This window comes from Phocoena phocoena, chromosome 13, assembly GCF_963924675.1.
Source record: "Phocoena phocoena chromosome 13, mPhoPho1.1, whole genome shotgun sequence".
In the NCBI taxonomy this organism is placed as follows: Eukaryota; Metazoa; Chordata; class Mammalia; order Artiodactyla; family Phocoenidae; genus Phocoena; species Phocoena phocoena.
In genome coordinates this window covers 17,104,125-17,131,628 of record NC_089231.1, presented here as the reverse complement: position 1 = coordinate 17,131,628, position 27,504 = coordinate 17,104,125, and the positions used below count along the sequence as shown (strand labels likewise).

At 44.8% G+C, this 27,504-nt stretch overlaps 1 protein-coding gene across 2 annotated transcripts in view; it reads right to left on the bottom strand.

The window, feature by feature from the left end:
* The window catches only part of ATP8B1 (ATPase phospholipid transporting 8B1), a 61,205-nt gene extending 53,158 nt beyond the window's left edge, over window positions 1-8,047 (bottom strand). The window contains exon 1 of one of the 2 annotated variants that reach the window (XM_065890355.1): window positions 7,845-8,047. In XM_065890355.1, coding sequence (XP_065746427.1) covers window positions 7,845-8,025 — 181 coding nt within the window. In that variant the 5' untranslated portion in view covers window positions 8,026-8,047. The remainder of the gene's footprint in view (window positions 1-7,844) is intronic. The other variant, XM_065890356.1, reaches the window with a different exon arrangement.
* Between the last annotated feature and the right edge of the window lie 19,457 nt (window positions 8,048-27,504).

Here is a 27,504-nt window from a genome sequence, read left to right as displayed (position 1 = left end):
TGGTTTAGCATCGCCTGCACAATCTTCCTCACAGTACTGTTTGGCTTTCAACAAAAAACAAAAACAAAGATAAGACGCTAAAGCCTCTGTCTGAATCATCTCCAATTCCAAAGTTGTAGAATCAGAATTATTCAGTTCTCCTGGACATTAGTCGCATGTCTTTGCTAACTTCACAAGCACAGATGGTATGCAAACTGGGCAACTGTGTACTCCAGGAGCCCAGGGTCGGGGACGGGGGGTGCCTGTGTGCTTATAGAGGGGCTCCTCTCCTAAAACTGAACTCACCTCTCCCTAAGAATACCCAGTCTGGGAACTAAAGTTCAGTGCTATTACCGTATGCTTAGGAATTTAAAATTCTAACGGTTCCCAGGGACGATGCTGCACCATTCTTGGTCATTTCTTACTTCATCCTATATTTCTAAGCTGCCAGCTACCCAGCAACACAAGTGGAATTCCTACAAATATCCAAAACTGGTCAAGTTCAAAACCACCACCCTCTCCTTGACCCACAAGGGGCTCCCCCCCACACTACTTAGCCCCACAAACAGCTCTGTTATTCACTGAGGCAGAAGGCACCTTCTAAAGGCAGCTGCAACAGTATCTCCAATCCTGCAACGTGACCTTGTTACCCCTCCATCAAGAAGAGGTGACTAATTTCCTTTCCCGTGAATCAAGGCTGGCCTCAGTGACTCTTCTGTAACCAAGAGCAGGTAGCACAAGGGATGCTGGCATGAATTCTGTGACCAGCTTCTACTCTGATGTCTTGGGACACTGGTTCTCCAGATGGTCCCTCTAGAATGCTCCCACGGTAGCCCAGCGTTATGCTGGGAGAAGCCCAGCCACGTGGAGGTGCTCCCACTGAAAGACCCAGTTGAGCCTTTGAGTTACCAGCTCAGATGCCAGACATAGGAGTAAAGAAGCTTCCCGATGATTCCAGGCCCCAGTCACCTCAGCTGTTCATCTCCATAGCTGAGGGCCCAGATATCTTAGAGCAGAAACAAGTCGTCTCTGCTGTGTCCTATCTGAATTCCTGACTCACAGAATCTGTGAACATTGTGAAATGGTCATTTTATGCCAGTAAGTTGAGATTCTGTTTTATGTAGCAATAGATAACTGGAATATCCACTGGGTGTAGGGTGGGGTGGTGGGCAGCTAAGCCAGAAATTATTCCTCAGGCATCCTTTTCCCTTGTGAATGTCAAATCCCTAACATATGTCATGATGTCCCCTTCTCTGCACCCTGGCCGTCTTGGTTTTGATCCTCCCTTGGATTATTATCTACCCCCTTCTCCCCACTGCGGCCAATGTAGGATTTCTAAACAAATGTATGTACCCAGTGTATATTTATTGAGTGTCTATTACGTGCTCTGATGGAACAGATATGGCCTCAATTCTCATGAAGCCAACCGTCTACTGGGGAAGCTTCATCCCTACTTCACACAGTCATCCAAGGACATAATCATTAATGCCCGCAGGGGTGTGAAGGAAAGTGCAAGGGGCTCTGAGACCAGACAACAGGGGTCTGCTCCAGGCTGGGGCTGGGGGTCAGAGAAGGCTTCTTTAAGGGAGTGATGCCTATATCAAGCCCTGAAGGGTGAGAAGGAGATGGCCACAGAGAAGGGGGCTGCTCTGGTCGTGGGGAAGAGTGGATGCAAAGTCGTGGAGGAGGCAAAGACTTGCTTGAACCAGGGACTGAGCGTAGAACAGGGTGAATGGGACGTGTGAATAAGCCTGCAAGTTGCAGGCAGCCAGCCAGCCAGCTCGGCCGGGAGAGGAAGATGGGGCCCAATCACACGGGCCTGAGCCGCCAAGGAAAGGAGATGGAATCAGATCCCAGTGCAGTGCCATCTTTTGCCACCATGGAGATTGGACTGAAAGGAGGAAACATAGCTACGGAGCAGCTGTGGTGGGAGGAGACCGCTGCTGTACTCTCATTTGTGTTCCTTTCAGCCTAAACTGCTGGCATGGCCCCCAGAGGCCTTCAGGAAAGGGGCCAAACTCCTTAGCACGGCCACTGCCCCACTCCATCACTGAGCTCCAAGAATCACTCGAAGTTCCCTGAACTCTCAGCCCCTTGGAGCTTTCCTTCACGCTGCGTCGGCCTGGTAGGCCCTGCCCCTGAGACCACGGGGACCAATTTGCCTCTCACACTTATTCAGGACTCAGCGCAGGTGTCCTCACCTCCAGGAAGCCTTCCTTGACCAGGGAAGGCCTCTGAAGCGCTCACCTGGTTCCCTATTCATACCTCTGTTGAAGCCTCCGATGCTGTCAGTCACCAACACCCACCAAGCCTCTATGACAAATGCCCCCCAGGCCTGCTGCCCTGACACCAGCTCAGAATAAGACAGATTGGACCTTGGGTCCTTGGAGCACTTACAGCTTTAACTGGAAGATGGGTAATGTACAATCAGCATAAAGTAGAAACCAGTCGTTTCTAAGTTACAACGTGATGGGTGCTGAGATGGGGGGGAGTGAGATGACTAAACGTCTGCTCAGAACATCTCATTCCCCCAGGCTGAGGCCCAGCTCCTCCACGCGCCACAGGCACGCCACCCTCCCTCCTGCCACAGACCCTCTGGACCTGGCGCCCTATTCGGGAGGCTCCTTCCTCTCCCCGCCCCTAATTAACTCTCCTTCATCTGTCACTTGACAGCACAGGCATACCTTTCCACAAGGAAGCTTTCCCTGACCCCCATCCAGGGCAGACTCTTTTGTCACAGCTCTTGGAGCTGAACCACAGGTCAATCCATTAAAAGACCAAGTCACTGCATGAGCGAGGCTTTTTTTGCAACCTTTAGCTTTGTTCCTGTCGCTCTGTGTGTGCGTGGGTGGACTTTTCCATAACTACAGCTCTCTGTCTTCTCTGTATGAAGACTCTTATGCCTTGCCTGCCCCCCCTCCACAGGTGTGAACTATCGGAGACCCAGTCTAAGGTTTTATCTGAGAACCCACTGGAGCCTAGGAAAGCCTGAGGGTGGGGTCAGCATAACTGCCCACAGATTTGCCAAAAAAAGAGAAGGCTGGAGAAGCTTGTACTAACAGGAAAGGTTTATAAGATGGCAGAGGCAGGGATGACACTAAATCACCAGAACTCTCCTTAAATATGTGGGCAAACTCATTGCCGGGAAATTAACTGTTCTTCAGCCCATCCATCTCTCCATCCATCCACCCATTCACTCTGCGTAGATGTGGGGATGGAAGGATCCCTTAAAATGAGTGACTCAGCAGCTTCAGCCTGGGGGGTGGTCCAGGGGAATCTGAATATCCCAAAAGGAAGTGGGAGGGTCAAGAAGAAGATCTGACGATGGAAAGATGAGAGAGGAGATGACGGGTGGGGGTGATAACAGCTAATATTTTTAGAGTATTTACTGCATGCCTGAAACTGTTCTCATTCCTTTACATTTGTTTTCTGACTTAATCCTCACAACCACCCAATGAAGTAGGTACTCATATCATGTCCATTTTGCAGATGGGGACACTGAGGTAGAGAGAGAGGAAGTCCTTTCCTCAAGGTTACACAGCTAGAAAGTGGTGAAGCCAAGGCTGAAATCCACACAGCCCGTGCCCAGCATCCTCCCTCTTCACCACCGTGCACACTGCCTCTCAGGGTCATGTACAGAGATGCGGTACATGAAGTGGAGTAAAGGGGATTAGCTTGCCAAAGGCAGGCCTGTAGACAGAGAACAAAGGATGACCTGGAATGGGAACATTTTAAGGGTGGAAGGAAGAGTAGCCAGAGGAAGGAGAAACAGGAGGAGTACTGAGACGAGAAGGTGTCATCACCTGCCAGGGAGGCCAGCGTTTACTGAAGGAGACTTTCAAAAAGGTCAAGCGCTTCAGAGCAAACAGAGGTAGGAAGAGAATGGTTGACAAAAAGCTCACTGGACTTGGCACTGGGGTTCTTGGTGATCTTTAAGACAATGTGTCCCACAGGGAGGTGGGGTAGCCCACAGAGGGGAAGGACCGGGAGAACGGGTGGATGTGATGGTAGAGAAATGGGTTTTCAGAAGCTTGGTCATGAGAACAGGAGACAGGACAGCAGCCAGAGGCAGAAAGCAGGATTCAGGTAAGAGTTTGCTGTAGGAGAAGCGGTGAGTGTATTTGTAAGCCAGCCAGCGCGGAAAGAGGGGAGAGTTAACTGACAAAACAACGCTGCCAACAAGGTAGGACACAGCTTTCTCATTCCATCCGCAGGCTCACAAGAGCGAGCCAGGGTGCACTAATGCAGAGCACTTATTGATTCCCAAGGACTTCGTCTCTAAGCTGGTTCCCGACTGGCACAGAATTACCCAGGGAGTTGACCTGGGGACACCAGGATGGTGGAGGGGTAAGCTACACAAACAAACCAGAAAAGCACCTAGAGTCAAGGAATTCTAGAGTCAAGGAGTTTTAGGAACCTGTGGCTAAATAAAATTAAAGTGGCTTCTTTAAAGTCTAAACTTTCTTGCATCATTTTCTGCTAATGGACAACCTTAAACTCCAATTAAAGGATAAAGAATTCTGAGTTTCTGGTCTCTGGGACCACAGAACCTTTGTGTCTGGGAATATCTGGCAGAACTACTGTTTCTCAGAACACATTCTGGGATATACCGTTCTTGTGTGTTCAGGAAATGAGAATGTTCATCCCATCAGATGGAAACATCCCCATTCGTTTTTGTCACCAGTTGCTCAAAGGAAACCAAGGGTAAAGGGACTTTAGTAAAATCTGTGGGCTTCTTTCTTCCTTCATGGCACATTCTAACAGCAGGCTTACACCCATTCTCGATTCTCACAGCACACAAGAAACATCCTTCCCCTGAAAAGCACTTGCAATGGTCTCTCGAAACACTGGCTTACTAAAGCTCAGTGGGGCTAAAGCATCTTTAAAAAAAAAAAGAAAACCAATTTTCTGCACTAAGATATGGTTAAAGGACTTCCCTGGTGGTGCAGTGGTTAAGAATCGGCTTGCCAATGTACAGGACGCGGGTTCGAGCCCTGGTCTGGGAAGATACCACATGCCGTGGAGCAACTAAGCCCGTGCGCCACAACTACTGAAGCCCGGGCGCCTAGAGCCCATGCTCCCCAACAAGAGAAGCCACCGCAATGAGAAGCCCATGCACTGCAACGAAGACCCACCAAAAAAAAAAAAAGATACGGCTAAAAAAATGAACATGGTTCACACATTTTTAGACATTGCTCTGCTGTAATAGGCCTGGGTCCCCAGTGTCACTCAACTGGATGGTACTTCGCAGAGTGACTCACGCTCCAGTGCTCTAAAGAAGTGAATTCTTTGAAGAAAACTGTCCTTCATGTAAAATGTCAAGACAGATTATAGTTAAAAAGGGAAGTCAGAGTGACACTGACCTTCACTGGGAAAATGCCCAAGTTAGAATATGGGAGAAAAATTAAAAGAGGGGAAGACGGATGCAGAGAAAGAAGGGAGGAAGGAGTGGGCGGTGGGGGGAGACGAAGCAGAGCGGCCGTAAGGGACACAGGGCAGACGAGGGAACGGAAGTAAAGAGGTCTAGCACTTAATAAATGCCCTCTCTGTGTTTGGAAAGGGCACACAGAGGTGTTAGAACAATAATACGTTTTTGGAATTCCCGGGCAATCCAGGGGTTAGGACTCGGCACTTTCACTGCTGGGGCCTGGGTTCAATTCCTGGCCGGGGAACTAAGATTCCGCAAGCTGCGCAGCAAGGCCAAAAAGAAGTTAATAATAATGATAATAATTTTTTTTTTTTTCCGGTACGCGGGCCTCTCACTGTCGTGGCCTCTCCCGCTGCGGAGCACAGGCTCCGGATGCGCAGGCTCAGCGGCCATGGCTCACGGGCCCAGCCGCTCCGCGGCACATGGGATCTTCCCGTACCGGGGCACGAACCCGTGTCCCCTGCATCAGCAGGCGGACTCTCAACCGCTGCGCCACCAGGGAAGCCCGATAATAATGTTTTTTAAAGTCACAGGCAAAGTCACTTGACAAGGGTTTTTGAAAACCACCAAACTCCCCTAGAAATACAAACCACCACTGGAAAAGACTTTGAAGAAGTCCGAGCTCCCTCAGTGCCTGTGCTCTGGGGGTAGAAATCTACAAGAAACATGACCTGTGAACTGAACAATCAGAAAGTGCCCAGGGCAGCCGCATGTGAAGGCAGAGGTGGAAAAAAACAGAGGTGAGAGTTTCCGCCCACTACGTGCCCCTCTGACATTTCCAAAGGCACCCAACCCCATCCCTTGGCCTTGTCCCGGACCACACATCTGATAACATGGCACCAACAGCAAAGTTCACCCCTAAAGAACTGCAGTGTCAGCTCATCAGATACCCACACATGGTAGAGATATGAAACTTAGAAGCACAGTGGGAGAAGGAATGAGGAAGAAACACATTATTACTATTTCGGCGATCAGCTAGAACTCCCCGGGCTAACTCGTCAGGCTACTTCAGCCTGAACCATATCCAGTCTGGACGTGTTATGACAGACGCCACATTCCTGTTCAGATTGGCAGTGATTCCATTGCATGGTAGCTCCATTATCGTGATTGTAGTGCTTTCTGCGTCAAGGCAGAAAGCACTTATACTCAATAGCTGAAAATTACAGCCAGAAATCCACAGTAAGATCTGATCATTCTAAATGTTTGATATGGAAAGCTGAGGATGGGAAAACAATAGACTTGAGACAGTGACCTTCCCAGGTTTTGAAGCCTGCGGTGGCATGGGGCCCTTGTGGCACACGCACGTCCCCACACAGAAGAGCAGAAGACAGGCACCATCTGACCAGAGAGCAGGAAGAATCATTACATAAGTAGGATTTCACGCTTTGTCACTTTTTCTACAGGTGAAACCTGTTGGGGGAAAAAAAACCCAGCTTAACAGGCAGCAGAATCCTGGAGGGAGAGACGGGCAGGGAGTGACATAAGGAAAGCAGGCTTCTGGCAGGCCTGGAAGGGTAGATCGGCAATGACAGAGGCTCTGGGGAAGCCAGATAAAACCAGAGGTTATTCTGATTGAGGCTGGGGAGAGGTGTATGTGGAGAGTCAGAAATAGAACAATTTCCTGGAGATTTCTGTGAATGGGGAACTGAAGTTATTTAGCTGGAATGCAAGGGACCGTGGAGGAAAACATTTTCAACCTGAAATCTGAAGCAGATCTGGGGTCTAAAGAGAAAAAGATCAGCTTCCTCATGGAGCAAAGGAAAAAAAGAACACCCGTGTTTGCCGGGGTGGGAGAACCAGCAGGGAATGAAACAGAAAAGCCACAAGGGAAAAAGCAAAATCATACAAGTCAGCTACGTTCTGTTACCCTAAATGACAGACTGTCTATGGCCATTTTCAAGAAACATCAGTAACGCTGAGTAGTTCTGACAGAGACTGTATGACTCACGAAGCCTGAAATATTTACTACCTGGCCCCTGACAGAAAACGTTTGCCAATCCGTGGTCTAGACCCTGCCTTGAAGCTGCCCTGATTCTAGGCAGGGAGCACAGTTTGCTGCCTCCGTGGCGGGCGGAGACCCATAATTTTTTTTTTTTTAACTGGAGAGTCAAAACCCTTTTATATTCACAAATGACTGAACCAAAGGTATGGTGACTCCAAGGTTCTTGGGTGTGGTAACAAGCAAATTCTTCCACACTCAGCTTCCTTCTAAATGTATAGGCACGAAGCAAGACCTTCTATTTCCTCTGCAGAGCTTGTCAGCTATGGTCCACCAGTCCTACCACACCGAGGACAATGTGTACTTTTCCAAGCGCTTCAAGTTTCATCTTAAGCTAAGAGAAGGAAGATGCCTCCTGGACCATCTGTCCTTTGCACCTGTTGCCACTGCCCTTGTGAGGACGGACAAGTACCTCATTGCCAGGTCCCAGCGTGTTACCTTTTTTGAATGGCTCCCGGTTTTCCTCTGCTTCTCTGTTAACTCGATTCTGCTCTGGTTCCACCGCAGGCCCCTGGTCTTCAAGTTCATCTTCTGTTTCATCATCACTGTAAGGGACCACTTCGTCATTAGGCTGAGAATCCTCCTCAAATGTCGTTTCTGAGTCTCTTTTTGTATTCATTCTGCTGGCAAATTAGAACTACCTGGTTTAAAAGAAAGGGAAACCAGAGTGAAACATGGCTCATACCCAGTTTTTGGTTGAATTCTGCCTGCATTCGGTTACAACGCTTTTTTTTTTTTTTTTTTTTTTTGCGGTACGCGGGCCTCTCACTGTTGTGGCCTCTCCCATTGCGGAGCACAGGCTCCGGACGCGCAGGCTCAGCGGCCATGGCTCACGGGCCCAGCCGCTCCGCGGCACATGGGATCTTCCCGTACCGGGGCACAAACCCGTGTCCCCTGCATCGGCAGGCGGACTCTCAACCGCTGCGCCACCAGGGAAGCCCCGGTTACGACGCTTTTAACAGAACCTGACTTACTAACATGGAAATATGCCTGAATGATGATCCCAAAGTTCAAATTATCATGCAAATAACAACAAAACCATTCATTATTGATTAAATGCTTGGGTGAGAATTTACAACTGTAATGTAGCTGCAAACTTTCTTTTTTTAAGGGTATACAGGCTTTAAGGTTGTGTTTCAAATCGTGGGTCTCTACCCAGCAAAATTAATTTCATTGGTTCACAACCAACATTAAAATAAAGTGAAACAGATTTTAAAATATCAGAGTACAGCACGCATAAAAAGAGTACTGTTTGGGGAACAGTTTTACAAAACAGACACATATATACATTTATTTGAATTGTGGGTCTTAATGGAAATGAATTTCTTTTGGAAATTGTGGCTTGCTGGCAAAGTTTGAAAACCACCGTCCTAAGATATCTGGTTTCTGCTAACGCTAATATTCTGAGCTTTTATTCTGTGATGCATTTAAATACAAGCTAGGTCCTCAAACTTTACTAATGACTTCTTGAAAGCACATCCTAGCCTACTGCCTAACTGCCACCACCCACTCCCTATATTTAAAATTTGTGTTTGTGTATACACCACTGTATAAAGTGACACTCTATAAGTGCCAAGTACAACCTCAGTTATATTTATATTAGGAAAATATTTACACTAATACCCCAGGCTTTGTGAGGACAGACATACAGCCTGGCATTATTTACATAAGCTTCATACCGACATGTACTCATCATCGTTAATAAAGGCAGCTCACATTTATTTAGTCTTAACTGCGTGCGGGGCTCCGCATGAAATGCTTTATAAACATTGGCTCCTTGAAATGTCCTATACCACCCTAGTGAAGGTGGTATTGTTATTTGTACTCTATAGAGGAGAAAACCAAACCTTTGCAACGCTGGATAACTTGTACAATAATTACTGAAATTCTGAAGCAAGAGCAATTGCTTTCCAAGGAGACATCTTTTATAGTCTACGTTTATGTTACAGTTCGTTAGATATTTTCATCAAGTGTTAGTTGCCTTGAGTGGAACCATTTCGCTGGCTGCATGCTTTATACCAAATCTAGCATCTTGAACATCTAAATTTTTATAACCATAGGTGTACATCTAGGAAATGTTCAAATACTTATGTGAGGAATTTGTCCAATATTATTTAAAACAAAACCCAGAAGCAACGTGGATATCCAATGATCAGCAACTGTGTAAATAAACTGTGACATCTTCACCCAATGGGACAGCGCAACACAATTTAGATCACGGTGGGACACGTTTTTAATGACATTGCAAAAACCCAAACACATTTAGTTGAAAGGCGAGTTAACAATCCACATGTACAGAACAGTCCCAGTTATTCGCAGACATTTATTCATTTCCCCAAATTTCAACAACTGCCGTGCATGATTCTCAGTGAGATGATGCATGGAAAGTGCTCGATTTGGTATTTGGCCTAGAAAGTACTCAAACGTCAGTCGCTGTTATTGTTAACAATTATTTCCGTAATTAGAAAAACTGTGTTTTATAATAACAAATGGAACAGTGTGGGGAATCTATCCCTGCTGCCTTTTCCATCTCCAAAAATCACTTCTAAAATGCACCTGCCCCTCACTGGGAAGTAAAATATTAGAGTATTACAAAGTATGGTTATACTTAAGCCCAGGCGTATTCACAGTTAAAACCTTTAGTTGCCAAGTAAAACATTTTTCCTCTCTCCCAATTTTCTGCGGGTTAGTAAATGACTATTTCTTGGGAATTTACATGTGTTTAATTGGTCCTACTTGTGGTTTTATGCTTTAGCTAATATTTTAATATACTCCTTAAAAAATTCCCAAACTGTCAAAGGCAGACTTTCACCAGAAATTTTTCAGAACAGACATAATAAAAGTGGTGACCATTTATTGAGCACCTACTATCTGTCAAGCAGGAAAACCCTGCGAAGGAGATGTTATCTACCCATCTTTCAGATAAGGAGACTGAGGCTCAGCTAGTAAGTGGCAGACTTAGTATCTAATCTCTCCATTACAGGGGCATAGAAAATATTGAAAAGTCTGAAAGCATCATAGAGAAAGTTTCTTTATTGTAGTACATATATACAACTAAATTTACCATTTTAACCATTTTTAAGTATCCAGGTCAGTGGCATTAAGTGCATTCTGTAGAAACATTTTGTAAGTGATCATTTCGTTATCATTATTGCCAAGCCTCTCCGTGCTTATTTCCCATGTTAAAGTCAGACCCAGGGGGACTTCTCTGGTGGCAGTGGTTAAGAATCCACCTGCCAATGCAGGGGACACGGGTTCGAGCCCTGGTCCGGGAAGATCCCACATACCATGGAGCAACTAAGCCCGTGCGCCACAACTACTGAGCCTGCGCTCTAGAGCCCGTGAGCCACAACTACTGAGCCCACGCACCTAGAGCCCGTGCTCCGCAACAAGAGAAGCCACCGCAATGAGAAGCCCGCACACCACAACGAAGAGTAGCCCCTGCTCGCCGCAACTAGAGAAAGCCCACACGCAGCAACGAAGACCCAACGCAGCCAAAAATAAATAAATTAATTAATTTTTAAAAAATTGGATCCAGGAAATTCCCTGGCGGTCCAGTGGTTAGGACTCCGTGCTCTCACTACAGAGGGCCTGGGTTCAATCTCTGGTCAGGGAACTAAAATCCCACAAGCCACATGGTACGGCCAAAAAACAAAAGACAAAAAACAAAAAGATGGAAGATGGAATCCAGTCCCAATCCAGTCCTTCGAGGTTGAAGGAGGAGACAAACAAAAAGGAAGCGATTTACAACCACAAGCACGGGATCCAAAGAAAGCAAACCACCGCACAATCAAGCAACTCACCAGCCGAACACCTGCCACAGGCCAGATCTGGGCGGCTGACTTGGAAGGCTGGGTGGGGACCTCTAAGCTGAGCAGGAAGTTCTCTGCTGTACGTATGTGAGTGTAATGCAGACACTCATGGAATAGTTTAGCTCTGCCATCTTAGGCTACCAAAGAAAAGTTAGCTAGAAATCATTTCTTGGAAGCCCTAGGTGACATAAAGCAGCTTTCCAGGTCTAAACCATGATCTCTGTAAAGCAGGCACTACATACATGGATTTGGAAACTTTGTAATGTCTCTTCCCATTACTGCAGCACGTCACAGACACCTGTGCATTTATTCAACCTCCACTGGGTACCTGCTCGGTGCAGACTGTGACCGGAGGCACTGGGAACCAAACCATTGTCCAAGTTATTGAGGGATACGGGTAAGTAAATTATGTGTGACAGCCTCAGGACACAGCAAGGCCTGTCATTTCTCCCCAAACACATTCCTCCAACCCATTTCTTCCTCTCCATCTCCAAGGCCACCACCCTAATGCAGGCACCACCATTTCTCTCCTGAAATGCTGCAGGTGGAGTCTAAGTCTAACAGGACTTCCCACAATCCACTTCCACCCGGCCACCAGAGTCATGCCACTCTCCTGCTTAGACCCTTCCTATGGGTCATGGACTGAACTGCCTCCCCCTAAAATTCAGATTGAAGCCCTAACCCTCAACACGACTGTGTTTGAAGATAGGGCCTTTAAAGAGGTGACTGAGGTTAAATAATGTTATACGGGTGGGGCCCCAATCCAACGGGTCTCACGTCCTTATAAGAAGAGGATAAACCACCCAAGAGCTCTCTCTTTCTGCACGTGCACCGAGGAAAGGCCATATGGGGATGCTGCAAGACGGCGGCCAAGGAGAGAGGCCTCTCCAGAAACCACACAGGAGGCACTTTTGACTCTGTCCTTTGGAGACTTACAGTCTAGACAGGAGTCAGCAACTTACAGCCTGAGGGCCAGATTTGGCCAACCATCTGTTTTTGTAACTAAAGTTTTATTAGAACACATCCTTGCTCTTTCCTTTATGTACTGTTTATGGCTGATTTTGCACAACAGAAGAGTTGAATAGCTGTGATAGACACCGGATGGCTTCAGAGGCTAAAATATTTACCATCTGGCCCTTCACAGAAAAAAAAGTCTGTTGACCCCTAAACTAAAAGATAATAAGAGACAGCAACAAAAGAAGTGGTCGATATCAAATGCCCATGGTCACATAAAATCATTATTGACCCAGATAAATCATGCATGCTTTGGGAATGTGAAATAAACCACCAGGTGTAGTGGTGGGGGAAATGTCCCTAAATCGTACAGTTGCCCTATTGATTGGGAATGGTACTATTTCAACTGCTGCATAGCTGTTTAACTAGAAAAGACACGCAATTCCAAACGCCTGAGGTAACAGCACACCATCATCTCCCGTTTCCTGTGAAGAAGCTGTGGTCACGCATCTGCCAATACCCAGTTCAATGCAGTATTTCATCATTAATCCATGTGCTTATAATCTCGACATTGGATATAAATGTGAATAAATATTAGAGCAAGGAAGCAAAAGATTTATCAGGATTTTTAAAAAGTCATCAATGTGATTTAGCATTCAAGGATTCTTCTGGTCACATGATCTTAGGAAAATGTCCTCAGCTCCTGGTCAGGCTGAAAAGCAGCGTGATTAATTGGAAAGAACATAGGTCTGGATTCAAACCACGGCTCTACCGTTCACCACTTTATTACCATTTTGGAAGCTCATTTTTCTCATCTGTTAAAAAAAGGGCGGAGGAGGAAGATGCCTTATTTCCCATCCTGCCTTCTGCAGTATTCCGCCCTCTTGGTCATAATCCCCAGAAGACAGGAGGGGTAAACGGCAGGATTTCCAAATCTGAACCACTAACATCTATCACTTGCCATCTTCAGATAATTGGCTCTGAAATGCTTGTGAACTGAATGAATTCATGAAATTCTCTGTTCCCTTTGTGGAGGAGGGGGTCTGGAGGAGAGAGAGGGAAACCCAGGCACAAAGAAATACCTTTCTGCCTTTGCAAGAAAACTCTGAAGTCAGAAGTAATGAAAGCACAAACTTTTGTTGCTATCACAAGGTTTCTACATTCAAATGAAGGGAAAGGAGGAACGAAAAAAGTTGAGTTCTGCCACTGCTAGGGTCTGATCTGTACACATAACACAACTCAGAGGCTGGGGAAGGCCAAGAGTCCCCGATCAATGATATCCCTGGGGTATAAACTGATTCATGTCCGGGATGACTCCAGCCTAAACAGGAAGTAAGATTCACAATATTCATTTTTGTTCATTCTTCATCATCTTTTTTATGGCTCTTTAAAGTCCTCAACAAGAAAGGGTATTTCTGAAATGGAATTTTCCTCATTTCATTTGCCTATTTTTTTATTATTATTATAGATAATGCAAAGTATTTAACATATCTCACGATACAATAAATTTGTGTATTATATTTCTATATGCTCTATGCTATCTATGCATGTTTTAGTTATATGTTTCATACTAAATATAATAAATTACAACTCCGGGGGACTTCCGTAGTGGTCCAGTGGGTAAGAACCTGCCTTCCAATACAGGGGATGCAGGTTCAATCCCTGGTTGGGGAACTAAGATCCCACATGCCACAGGGCAACGAAGCCCGTGTGCCACAACTAGAGAGCCCGTGTGCCACAACTAGAGAGCCCTGTGCCACAACTAGAGAGCCCCCATGCTGCAACTACTGAGCCCATGCACTCTGGAGCCCACACACCACAACTAGAGAAGCCCGTGTGCCACAACTACAGAGAAGCCTGCGTGCCGTGACAAAGACCCAGCACAGCCAAAAAATACAAATACATAAATAAATAAATTACAACTCTGGCAGGCAGAATCTAAGATGCCTCCAATGATCCCACCACCTGGTGTTCATGCTCTTGTGTGATCCCCTCCCTGTGAGAATGGACTGGACATAATGCCTTGCTTTTTTTTTTTTTTTTAAACATCTTTATTGGAGTATAATTGCTTTACAATGGTGTGCTACTTTCTGCTTTATAACAAAGTGAATCAGCTATACATATATAATGCCTTGCTTTTAACCAACAGAATGGGGTGTCTTGTGCGTGATTAGATTATAAGAGGCTGTGACTTCCTTGTTGCCAGCCAGCTCTCGTCCCCTCACCCCTTCCTGGCTTTGATGAAGCAGCTATCCTACGGAGAGGCTCATATGGAAAGAAACTGAGTGGGCATCTGGCCAATAGCCAGCAAGCAACTGGGGTCCTCAGTCCAACAACCCTTAAGGAAATGAATTTTGTACACGTACAGCATTGTGACTATAGCTAACAATACTGTATTGTATAGTTGAAAGTTGCTAAGAGAGTAGATCTTAGAAGCTCTCATCACACACAAAAGACTGTAACCATGTGAGATGATGGATATTAACTAAACTTACTGTAGTAATCATTTCACAATATATACATACAGCAAATCATTCCGTTGTATACCTTAAACTAATGCAATGTTATAGGTCAATGATATCTCAAAAAACCAGAACAAATAAGCACATTTTTTGAATTAAAAAAAAAAGGAAAGGAATTTTGGCAACAACCACAGGAACTGGGAAGTGGACCCTTTCTCAGTCCAGCCTTCAGATGAGACCCCAGCCTGTGCTGACGCCTTAACTGCAGGCTTGTGAGAGACCCTGAAGCAGAGGAATCAGTTAGGCAGTGGTCAGATTCCTGATCCACAGAAACTGTAAGACAACATACGTGTTGTTCTACGTTTTGGAGTAATTTGTTGTGCAGCAATAAATAACTAACACACATATCATTAATCACAAATAATAAGAATTCTATGGTAAGACACCTAATATGGCTGGTATTATTTCCAAGTAATTCCAAAGAAGAGTCCCATCCAAGAGGCAGCAGAAATCTCTATTATCCTATAGTCAGTCCAGACACATGCCACATACTGTCTGGAATCTACTCAACACTCTTTTTTTTTTGAATTAATTTTTTTATTGGAGTATAGTTGATTTACAATGTTGTGTTAGTTGCTCAATACTCTTGAGAGTAAAATCTGATAAGCTAGACGACCATTGTAATTAGACCAAAAAAACTCATGAACCAACAGTAATAAAACCTACCTAAAGCAGCCGCATAGCACAGGGAGATCAGCTCGGTGCTTTGTGACCGCCTGGAGGGGTGCGATAGGGAGGGTGGGAGGGAGGGAGACGCAAGAGGGAAGAGATATGGGAACATATGTATATGTATAACTGATTCACTTTGTTATAAAGCAGAAACTAACACACCACTGTAAAGCAATTATACTCCAATAAAGATGTAAAAAAAAAAAAACCTACCTAAGATCTAGATTAAATTCAAACTTTATACTGTTCTAGAAACAATACAGTTACTGTTCCTAGGACAAATGGGGTTATAATTTTTATTTCCTCCCAAACTGAAGCCTAGAAAACCTAGAAGCCTGGGATAACTAACACAAAACTGAGGGACCATTAATATCACCGTTGTAGGGACAATTCAGCCAGGGCCTTTACTCATGATAGAAAAGGCTTCTCTGGGGCCACAGCTTTATCCTCTGTTCCTCTGAAAGTCCACCTAGAGCCCTTTGCCACAAAGGAAGACCGACGTCCAGTTCACATCACACACCTCTGACGGCTACCATTTAAAAAGGTGCAGGGGAAACCTCAAAACTTTGACCTCTCGAGAAGAGTGGTTTTTTCCATTCTCCTGATAAAACTTAAAGGATTTCTTGGTGATACTGTCATCCCAACTCTGTCATGGGCTCCCCAGCATATCCTAGTAATGATGACTGCTTCCTGTTACCACCAGGTTGCCCCTTACCGTTCACTCCTAAGTATTTGCACATACATCCTCTTTCACAATTGTCGTGGAATTATTCTGAGACAGGTGGCCAGGTGCTATCATTGCCATTTTACCAATGAGAAAACTAAGGTGGTTAAGGAACCCTCCCAAGGTTATTTAGCTCCTAAGCGGTAACATAGATTGGATGCAGGCCCCCTTACCGCATCCCTGGCTCTGTGCTAGGTGTGGTGCAGTACACACACCGGGGCTTCAGAGTGGAATTCAAGCTCCATCCAGGAAGCATCAGAGCCCGCTCCCCGACTGCAAGTGGCAAGTGCTTTCCTTGTCTACAGACCAACTTAGAGCCTCCTAAGTCACAAGAAAAACATAAGCAAAGGAAATGGAGAACGTGACAAACTAAAGCCAACTCTGGGGTCTACAGACAGGTCTCTCCTTCACGGCTGAGTTGTAAAATTTTAAAAGCTTCTCCCTTGGGCTTCTCTGGTGGCGCAGTGGTTGAGAGTCCGCCTGTCAATGCAGGGGACACGGGTTCGTGCCCCGGTCTGGGAAGATCCCACATGCTGCGGAGCAGCTAGGCCCGTGAACCATGTGAGCCTGTGCGTCCGGAGCCTGTGCTCCACAATGGGAGAGGCCACAACAGTGAGAGGCCCGTGTACCGCAAAATAAAATAAAATAAAATAAAAAGCTTCTCCCTTTATGTCACATTAGAGTGTATGGAAATCAATAATCATTTCCTAGCTGTTATGAGCTGGGCAATGTGTGGGAATCACAGAGCGGAGCAAGAACTCTGCATGGATGGGAGAGACATTTTCAGGAATGAGGAACAGGTAGAGTGAAAACAGTGGCAGGAAAGTAAATATAAGGCACCTGCCCGGCTGAAAGATTTGGGGGGGATCGGGGCAGCACTCATGAAAGGCTGGTTGGAGTCATCTTCCCCCGCCTACCAGGACCTGACAAGGCTTTATTCCAGGCAGTGGACAGAAGCACTAAACGTATCTGCAAGGAGAGACATCCGATCTGCCCAGTGCTTCAGCAGGATGAATCTGATAGCGGAGGGAGTGTGGGTGGCCAGGAAGGTGAGAGCCAGGCAGGGAGACCATCCAGGGGTCACAGTGGACACTGAGAATCTCCCAGGCACGCCTGTCACCGGTAAAGCCAAGCAGTTCGGCCCTATTACCTCTGTGGCCACATTCAGCAAGAGCGCTCAGCGTGTGAAGGTAGCCGCTGCCAGAAGGAACACAGGCCCGAAACAGGGTGGTGGCAACTAGAAAAATGTGTTTCAAATTAAGATTGGGTGGGGCTGCCATTCTTTTGTCTGGAAAACTAAGAAAAATAAACAGAAGACTAGAATGGATTCCTGTAGGATAATAATGCCAGAATTCCCCACAGGTTGACTTTGGAGCACAGCTTCAATCCACAGTGTGTTGTGATAATAAATACTGAAAGTTACCAGGAGAAAAACATTGTTATTGTTACATTCAGGCGTCATCCTTACTTGTTAGGGACAATGGTCCCATTTTACTTCATTGCTATTTGCCTCTGTGATTAGGTTTTTCACTTCTATTCGTTCTTAAATAATACAAAATCATTGGGGCTTTATATCTGACAGTTGCCTGGAAGCCAAACCTCCAAGGTGAAATAAAAAGTTAGTCTGTCGAGTTGAATTAATTTTAATGTTTGAAGAGTCACCGGCCTATTGATGGATGGATGTAATTAACAGAAAGGTTACACTACAGGATACAGGAATCAGCAGAATCTTGCAGAACTGAATATAAATCTTAAACTTTTCATTCTACAAAGAGACAATGTGTATTCCCCATTCAGATTCAATAGGAACTGCTTGTTTGAATAAAAGGAAAGAAAAAGGTCTGATGTAACAAGTAAATGGGAACACACACAGGAAAAGATTACTCTTACTAGCAATCAAAGAGGGGCAAACTGATGAAAACGTAAGACACCATTTTATGCCTATTAAGTTAACAATATTCAATCTAGTGCTGGGCAGTTGTAAAGCTGAGTGAATTCCCTCTCTCTCTCTCTCTCTCTCTCTCTCTCACACACACACACACACTCACACACACACACACACACAGGCCTCCTGCTGCTGACATTGAAATTGGTACATTCCAATGGAAAACAATATAACAACACTTTATGTCCCAATAACACTAAAGATATTTATAACGTGTGACCCAATAATCTCATTTATAGAAACATTTCCAACAGAAACAATTCAACAAGTAAAATAACTCTATTCACAGAAAAATTTTGGATTGTTGTCGTCAGCTATATAAAGCGGGAATAGAAACCATCTGAAAGCCCATCAGGATAATGGTTTTATAAATTATTATCTTAGAGTATCCATTAAAAATGACAGTCCTAGAAACATAGGAAATGCTTTAAATACAACATTAAATTGGGGGAAAGACAGAAATCATAATTGTGTCCTATTACTGCAGCTTTGTAAATAACACATACATGTGTATTTTGGAAAAGCATTTTTGCTCTGGAAGAAGAAACCCACTGTGTGTTTTTCTTCTAAAGTAATCAACAATTGATAATACCTACCCACCCTGATATCTGAAGACTGTTCAGCAGTCACTTATGTGCTGGGCTCATTTCATGAAACCCTCACAACATACCTAAAAAGCAGGTATTATCTTTTTTTGCAGGCTTTATAGAGGTTAGGTGACTCATCCAGGGTCACAGAATGAGATTTCAACCAGGTGTGTTTGCCCCCAAATCTCTTAAGATTTGTCACAGAGCTGTTTAAAGGGAGAGAAAAGACGTGTCAGGGTATCAGGACCATGCCCACCCACGCTTTCTTACTATCAATCCTATCTCTTTGCAAATGATTACAAAACCAAAAGCAAGAGCGAAAGCAGGTTGCTTTCACCCCGAGGTGGTCTGAGCCCTGAAAAGGGATGGTTTGCATGTCAAGGCAGGAGAGATGAAACCTACCTTTTTATCTTTCGTATCAACACACCTTCCCGGTGCATTAGTCAATGTAAGATCCCAATTTTCTCCTAAGGATCATGAAATGCCATGAAATCTAGTCTGGGCCCATTTTTTCCCTTACAGCCCTCTGTGCCAATGGAGACCCCAAACTATCGACCTTCACTAAACTTCCGGGCTTCGCGCAATAAAAACAACAGACCTCAAGAGCCCTGGACAGAGGTCCAGTGACAAAATGATTTAAAATGTTAGTTGTTCCTCATCCCATCATAATAGACGTCCGAAAGGTCTGTGGCCTCAACTGAAAATACAAACTCCCTTGTGGTACCTTTTTATATGTAAAGATGTTTTATATTTTCCAAATATTCATCTGTAAATGTTTCAGGGTTTAAATAGACAGTATGTATGATTGATACATCAAGGATGATCAGGGCACCTACTTGGTATCTTTTCAAGACACTGTCGTGGGGACTTCCCTGGTGGCACAGTGGTTAAGAATCCGCCTGCCAATGCAGAGGACACGGGTTCGACCCCTGGTCCAGGAAGATCCCACATGCTGCGGAGCAGCTAAGCCCGTGCTCCGCAACTATTGAGGCTGCGCTCTAGACCCCACGAGCCACAAGTACTGAAGCCCACGTGCCTAGAGCCCGTGCTCTGCAACAAGAGAAGCCACCGCAATGAGAAGCCCGCGCATCGCAACGAAGCGTAGTCCCTGCTCGCCACAACTAGAGAAAGCCCAAGTGCAGCAACAAATACCCAAAGCAGCCAAAAAAAAAAAAGACACTGTCATGGTTTCATGAATGTCTATGCCTGGTCACAGAGTCTTACTTCTCGGTCCATTTGAACATAAACATCTTCACAAATTCTGGGTCCCAGAAATTGAAGGGATGAAGGGCACAGCTGATACTTCATTACTGTCTCCCCTGCTGTATTTAAAGTCAGCTTAGAGGACACAACTTAGATTACAAACTCCTCCCAGACAGCTGAATTCACACCCAAAGTTTTGCACCAAGATCATACTGCAAACACATGGTTAATATTTTATACGTCCCTTGGAAACACGTTTGGTTTGAACGATCTCCAGAGTTTCCTACAGATGGCCAGCGATTCTAACTATCTGTTCTGGCTTTCAGATTTTTGGACAGGTCAATTAACAGAAGTGTCTAAGTTTCTACAGATCTGATAGGTTTAAGGATTTATGAGAATACTTACAGAGCTTCCAAAGCTTCCAGTGTTTTCCTGGGATGATGGTGGTAAGTGTTTAAAGGTAGCTGACTTCACATTCTGTGTATCAGTCACTGAGCTGAGAGCTTGGCATGTACTATTTTATTTCATTTGCTGAGGGTCAAACTGTTATCCCCATTTTACAGATGAGGAAACTGACACTGAGAGGTTAAGCTCTCTGCCCAAGGGCATATAGGTGGTCCACGGGGTAAAATTCCTTATGGAAAGTCTATGCTTAGTCATAACACTCAGTGCCTTAACTGTACCTAAGAGCATCACCATGGGGTAAGTTGGAGAAGAGATAATTAATCCAATTTATAGCTGAGGAGACGTATAACTAAGAGACACGCGGTTAACTTTGTGCTGGAGCTAGTATGGGCGTGTGCCCAGCCAGGATGCCCTCGACATCCTCGGATGTCTCCACTCAAGGTCTGACCTCTGAGGAAACTGAGCAAGGGGGAGGGGCATAAAATGGAGGTCACTACTGGTAAGCATGGGTTCACCCTTACAAGAGAATTCCTCACTGTCACCTAGAATCCGGGTCTCTGACTTTATATGAAATGCCTTTTGCCCTCTGTTTACCTGGGAGGAAGAAGGTCCTTGGAGCTGCCTGGCTCCTGCCCTCTACCCCATCCAGCCCCCTACGCTGACAGGTCATGTGGTGTCCCAAAGGTGCCCCTTGGCAGTGTCCTTAGAAGAGCACCTGGGGCAGAGGGGCCCAGTAGTTCAGCCGCCATCTCTTTTTTTTTTAAATAAATTTATTTATTTTATTTTTGGCTGCACTGAGTCTTTGTTGCTGCATGCGGGCTTTCTCTCGTTGCAGCAAGCAGGGCTACTCTTTGTTGCGGTGCACGGGCTTCTCACTGCAGTGGCTTCTCTTGCTGTGGAGCACAGGTTCTAGGGGTGCGAGCTTCAGTAGTTGTGGTGCACAGGCTCAGTAGCTGTGCAAGGGCTTAGCTGCTCCGCGGCACGTGGGGTCTTCCTGGACCAGGGCTCGAACCCGTGTCCCCTGCACTGGCAGGTGGATTCTCAACCACTGCACCACCAGGGAAGCCAGCCATCTCTTTTAAATCTATGGTGTACCGTAGAATTTTTATTTGAAGAACTATGGCTTTCAAAAACAAACACACAAAAAAAGATAAAATGACCACTGCCTTGGTCCATTCTCCCAGGAACTAAGAATGAGAGGTGTGTGTGATATCATGATTTACAGTAAGAAATATGTATTTGGTGTTTGTCCTGTTCCTGGGACAGATCTCCTAAAAACTTGGAATCTCCTAAGTGGTGAGAGTTACAAAAGTGTCTTCTGCTATTTAATGAGGTGACTTTAGGAAAGCACCTAGGGATTGGGAAATGGACTACAGGTTGAATCAATCACCAATAGCAATGATTTAACCCATCACAGCGATGTAATGAAGTCCCATTAAAGCCCTAAAGGAGAGGTCTGAAGAGCTTCTGGGTTGGCGAACAGGCAGAGATTTGGGAAGAGGGTGAACCTTTCCCCATACCTTGTACAATGCACCTCTTCCATCTGTCTATTCCTGAGTTATAGTCTTTTATGATAAACCAGTGATCTAGAACAAGCAAAATATTTCAGTTCTGTGAGCTGCTTTAGCAAATTAATTGAACCCCAAGAGGGGGTCATTGGAACCTCCCATCTATAGCTGGTAGGTCTGAAGCCCAGGTGACAACCTGCCACTGGTGTCTGAAGTTGGGGGGAGAGCAGTCTTGTAGGACTGAGCCCTTAACCTGTGGGGTCTGAGGTTATCTTCAGGTACGATGGATAGTGTCAGAATTATGTCGAATTGTAGGACAGCCAGCTGGTGTTAGAGAATTCCTTAGTGGTGTGGGAAAAGCACACACACATTAGAATTGGGTGCAGAATCGTTTAATGTGACTCATCCAAGTTCCCACAGCTAGTCAGGGTCAGGCTGCCACTGCAGGGACCTACAAGGAGTAGGGAGTTTGGTTAGCCCAGCTTGCAGGTAACGAGGAAGTGCATTCCCTGTAGAAGATTCAAAAACAGTAGCAAAACCAACTAAAAAGTCATAGTTTTTCTTACATTATTATCGCCATGAATGGATGTCAGTGATAAAACACTCCTCCTCTCAAAAATCTTTTTGTTGTAGTTCCTGCTCAATTTCAATAATATATAGGTAAACTTAAAAAAAAAATACTACTTAGCTACAATAAATGTGGGATTCTATGGAAGCTAATTCTGAGAACTCCTGGTTATACAGCCCACCTGTCACACCGAAGTTCAGGTGCATGTGTTGTTGCAACAGCAGCTTTGAGGCTGGCTTCCAGCAGTGTCTTCCAGCCTCTGGTATTACATATGCCTGAGCTTCTGCAGCAGATTTAAAATGAGCAATTATAAAGACAAGAGACAGAAGAGTGACATGAAATTTAAAACAACCAATCACGAAACAGAATGCTTCCTTCAATTCCAACACCCTCTGTAGCCACTTGGAGTTTATATTTGCATTCAAAATTTAAAACAGTGAAACATACAGTGAGTTCTGACTTACCTCCAAAAATTCAAAATGAATTCTAGTTTAATAAAAGAAAACATCACTGCCTGGGTTTCTTTTCCAGAAATGAAAATTATTCTTATTCATTTCATTTCCTGATTGCTAACCGAAAATAATTTTGTCCTATAGAGAAGGAGGTTTTAAAAAATCATCTGCATTGCATGTCAAATACTTGGGGTACACCATGGCTGGCTGGTCTCCAACTCCTGGGCTTTAGCTCTGTTCCCCATATCATGCTGCCTGCTACGAATGTCACCCCAAATTCATGTTGAAGTCCTAACCCTCCAGTACCTCAGAATGTGACCTTATTTCGAAATAAGGTCGTTGCAGATGTAATTAGTTAAGGTGAGGTCATGAGGATGAGCCCCAATCCAGTATGAATGGTGTCATTATAAAATCTGGACATTTGGACACAGAGACAGACACACACAGAGAGAGACTGCCATGTGCAGATCGGAGTCATGCTGCCACAAGGAACTAGCAGAAGCTGGGAAAGAAACCAGAAACAGATCCTTCCCTAGTACCTTCAGAGGGAGCATGGCCTTGATCTTGGACTTCTATGGCCTCTAGAACTGGGAGACAACAGAGTTCCATTGTTTAAGCCTCTCAGTTTATGGTACTTTGTTACAGTAGCCATAGTAAATAAATACATTGTTTCAATGTGTGGTTTTAAAAGTTCCTTAATTCCTAGGAACAGAAGATGTAAGTTACAGTTAGATACTGCTTATTGTGTGTCTACAAATTCAGAATTCACCTCCCACATGACTGTGAACCTAAAAGGGAAAGAGGTGGCTAGCTTTCATAACAAATTATACACTTAAGATGTAAATGACCATGTTCTGTTTTCTCTCTCCTAATTACCCAAAGATAAGACATGCTACTTTTTTGCCACTTAACTAGGTTACAAGTTATTTGAAGTGAACAACGGGAAGAAACAACTGGTATTTAATGCAAATAAGGGTAGGCTGCTCAAACAGGAACGACTGATGAAGGCCTCCTACAAACATGTATTCTGATGTGCATTTTAAGAGAAAACATAAAACCTATAGAGGTGTCCAACATTTATCAAAACAGCTGCAAAAGGTTTGAGGTTTTAAAAAATGCCAATTAAAAAAGCTTTTTATTCCATCTCTTAAAAAACATGGCCCCAGGGCTTCCCTGGTGGCGCAGTGGTTGAGAATCCGCCTGCCGATGCAGGGGGACACGGGTTCGTGCCCCGGTCCGGGAAGGTCCCACATGCCGCGGAGCGGCTGGGCCCGTGAGCCATGGCCGCTGACCCTGCGCGTCCGGAGCCTGTGCTCCGCAACGGGAGAGGCCACGACAGTGAGAGGCCCGCGTACTGCAAAAAAAAAAAAAAAAAAAACATGGCCCCAGGAAAAAATGCCAATTCATTCTAAACTTTCTTCTCCCCTTGGTCAATATTTGCTTCCCTTTACAATCTCCGTGTACCTTTCTGGGAGCATTAGCACATGGTGGGGAGGCCTGCGTTGGATTTAGCAATACCTACCCCTCTCCCACACCTACTCCACCCTGTACACAAAGGCATGTAATACGGAGAGAACATTTTTTTTAAAGGCTGAAGTGAAATAAAACGTAAAACCACCAACCAAAATACATTTGAGTATTTTTTGCTCTTTCACATGCCAACCTTCTCCAAAGACCCAGACTTCAGCCCTCACCTCCTGCAAGGACTTGCTCTATGGACACAGGAAAATTACTTCCTCAGCCCAATTGTTATCATCATACTATTCATAACTTTTATCATACTGTTACTAAGGCTAATAAACTTTTGTAATAGTTAACGTGTGACCTCACCTGGTTTAGGTGCAGGCATGCTATGGAACTCTGAGTTGAGTTGGGAAGATGGGCTGGGGAGGAAGCAGGCCCTGGGGGGAGGTGTTCAGAGGACTCTCCCTGACACCTTCCACCCCACCTCTACTCTCCAGAGCAAACCCTCAACTGTCCATCATCAATCAATGCCAGGGATAAACTCCCAACAAGTAGCAAATCTCACTGTCCTGAACTTAATATTTCAACACAATAATCCTCCTGACTGCCAGAGCTCTTTCAAAAAAAAAGAAAAGGAAAAAAAGGTAGTGTAAGGATAAAGAGAAGAGCATCAATAAGTCGATCAATAAATGAGGGGCTTAAATAATCATTCAATCTTCATAGCCACGCCAGGAATGAATATGTGCACACAGTACACAATCCAAGAAAAAACTACTTAAAAGCCTTTAAATACTACATGGACTTGAACATTAGATATCCGGAACAAATTAAAATCTTTTTAAAGCACATTTTTAAAGCACTCTGAAAAGACTATGCTCTGGATTTACGATGGGCCATTCCTCAATATCTGAGTTGTGACACACATACTCTGTCATCCCATAGTCAGTGAAAAGCCAAGCTACACTCAAGACCCAAAGTTGGTGTTTTGGCCACAAAACGGGCCACCTCCAAACACTCCTCAGCCAGACCTGCCTAGCAGGTCAGTCCCTGGGCTCAGGGCTGCCTACACTCAACCCAGACTCAGAGACCACACCCTCTCCTTTGCTTTTTCACCTCAGAAATCTGGCGATGGTGACTTTGCGTCTTAGCTTTCCAAAGTCTAAATGCCACGCAGAGAAAACAACGTTGCCCAACCCTGATGCTGCTAATTCCCTGTGTGTTTGTGCATATCACGAGGGTTTATCTTTACTAACGCTTGTCACGGTTTAGACACGCTATCAGTAAGAGAGGAATCATTCAAAAGAGATTTAAATTTTGCCATTAAGACCAAATACAAAATACAACTAACATTCAACACATTCTGAAAACTGAATCAATGACCTAGGCTGTTGTCCTAGGTCAGATGCGGAAATCTGGGAGATTATTCAGGTTGTCTTCAAAAGCTACAGACAGATGGTTTCTGTCTGTTCCATTAGGGAAATGATTAGTTTTACATATGCGTTAGCGTTAGAAAGGCTATGGCTCTCAGCTCTGGCCCCGCTCACCGTGGTTCCCCCCACCACCCCACTCCAGCCACCTCCTGCCCACACACAGGGACACACTCACAAAGGCAGCAAGTCACTTTCATGCCTTTTCCAGATCCTCAAATCCTGATGCATTGGCTTTTTCATTTGCGAACAACTTACTGTCTGCCTGACCCGTTCTTTGTATTCTGCCTTGTACTATGGTTGCTTTTGTTTCTTAAAAAGAAGTACATTCCAAAGCTCAGGACCAAGCCCTATTCCTCTTATTTCCCAACTGAGGCAGGATCAAGGGATGGTTAAGGGCTTCAGTCTGAAGACAAAGAGACGGGGCTAAAATCCCAGCTCTACCTTTCACCACTCATGGGACCTTGGGGAAAATAGCCTCACTAAGTCTCCTCATTTGTAAAATGAAGGTAATGCCTATCTTACAGATCCTTGTGAAGCTCAATCTTGGTCTCAGGTAAAACCCCTAGCAGAGTGCACAGCACCTGGGACCCAAGCATCCACTGAGTGAACCATTTCATCAGAAATTCAGCAAGAGGGCTTCCCTGGTGGCGCAGTGATTGAGAGTCCGCCTGCCGATGCAGGGGACATGGGTTCGTGCCCCGGTCCGGGAGGATCCCACATGCCGCGGAGCGGCTGGGCCCGTGAGCCATGGCCACTGAGCCTGTGCATCCGGAGCCTGTGCTCCGCAACGGGAGAGGCCACAACAGTGAGAGGCCCGAGCACCATTAAAAAAAAAAAAAAAAGAAATTCAGCAAGACAGCACAGCTATGAGACAATGAATAATATATTTCTCAATAAAACTTAAATAGTTTCTTATAAACTATTATAAGCCTAGAATACTTGTGAGCTGAAGTTTTCAAGTGAAAAGCAGAGTAAGAAAATAAAGGTAATAGTAACCTTCATATCTTACTTGAGAGTTTGCAAACAGTTTTCACATACCATTAATGGCACTTGAGCTATACAATGTCATTGAAAAGTAAATTATTTTTGTTTTGTTCTTTGGGATATTTCCATGGCTCAGAACAGTGGCTGACACACAGCTGACCTTTGAATAAAGAACTACGAAATGAATGAACTTTATAGATAAAGAAACAAGCTCAGAGGTCACTGCTGTATCCACATTCTCAGAGCTCATAACAAGCAGGGGACCAGAACCAGATCTTATCATCTGAATACAAATCCTGCATCCTTTCCCCACATCACCTTGTCTCTGGCCACTGGGGTAAGGTTTCAGAGAACTTTGATCATTTAAGGCACTATATACTTTCTAGAGGATAACTGCAAGACCTCCTAAAAGTGGACCCAAATTAAACAAACAAAACTATCACTCTTGTACAGCTAGGAAACAGTTATAGTTAGTAATCTAACTACTTAAATGCATATTTTTGCTGTCCTCAAGTCTGCATAGCAAACAATCATGGTATGAAAAAAGTGAAACAAACAACTTTCAAAACCGGGTTTGATGGAAAGATCACTGGCTGAGTTTGCTTTGAAATAATACGGGGGAGGGAAGAAATAGAGGTATAGATGAAAGACTGTTGGCCATGGCCATGAACAAGGGGGGTTGATTATATGATTATTTCTATTTTTATATGTGTCTGAAATCTTCCTCAATTAGAAGTAAAGAAACAAAAAACGAGCCTTAAAATTAATGTATTACCATTAGGTCAGCAGCATATGTGTCCTAATTCGTAACACAGGCTCCGAAGGGACCACATGCTTTGTGCGGTCATCAGCCCATCTTGAGAGCTCATAT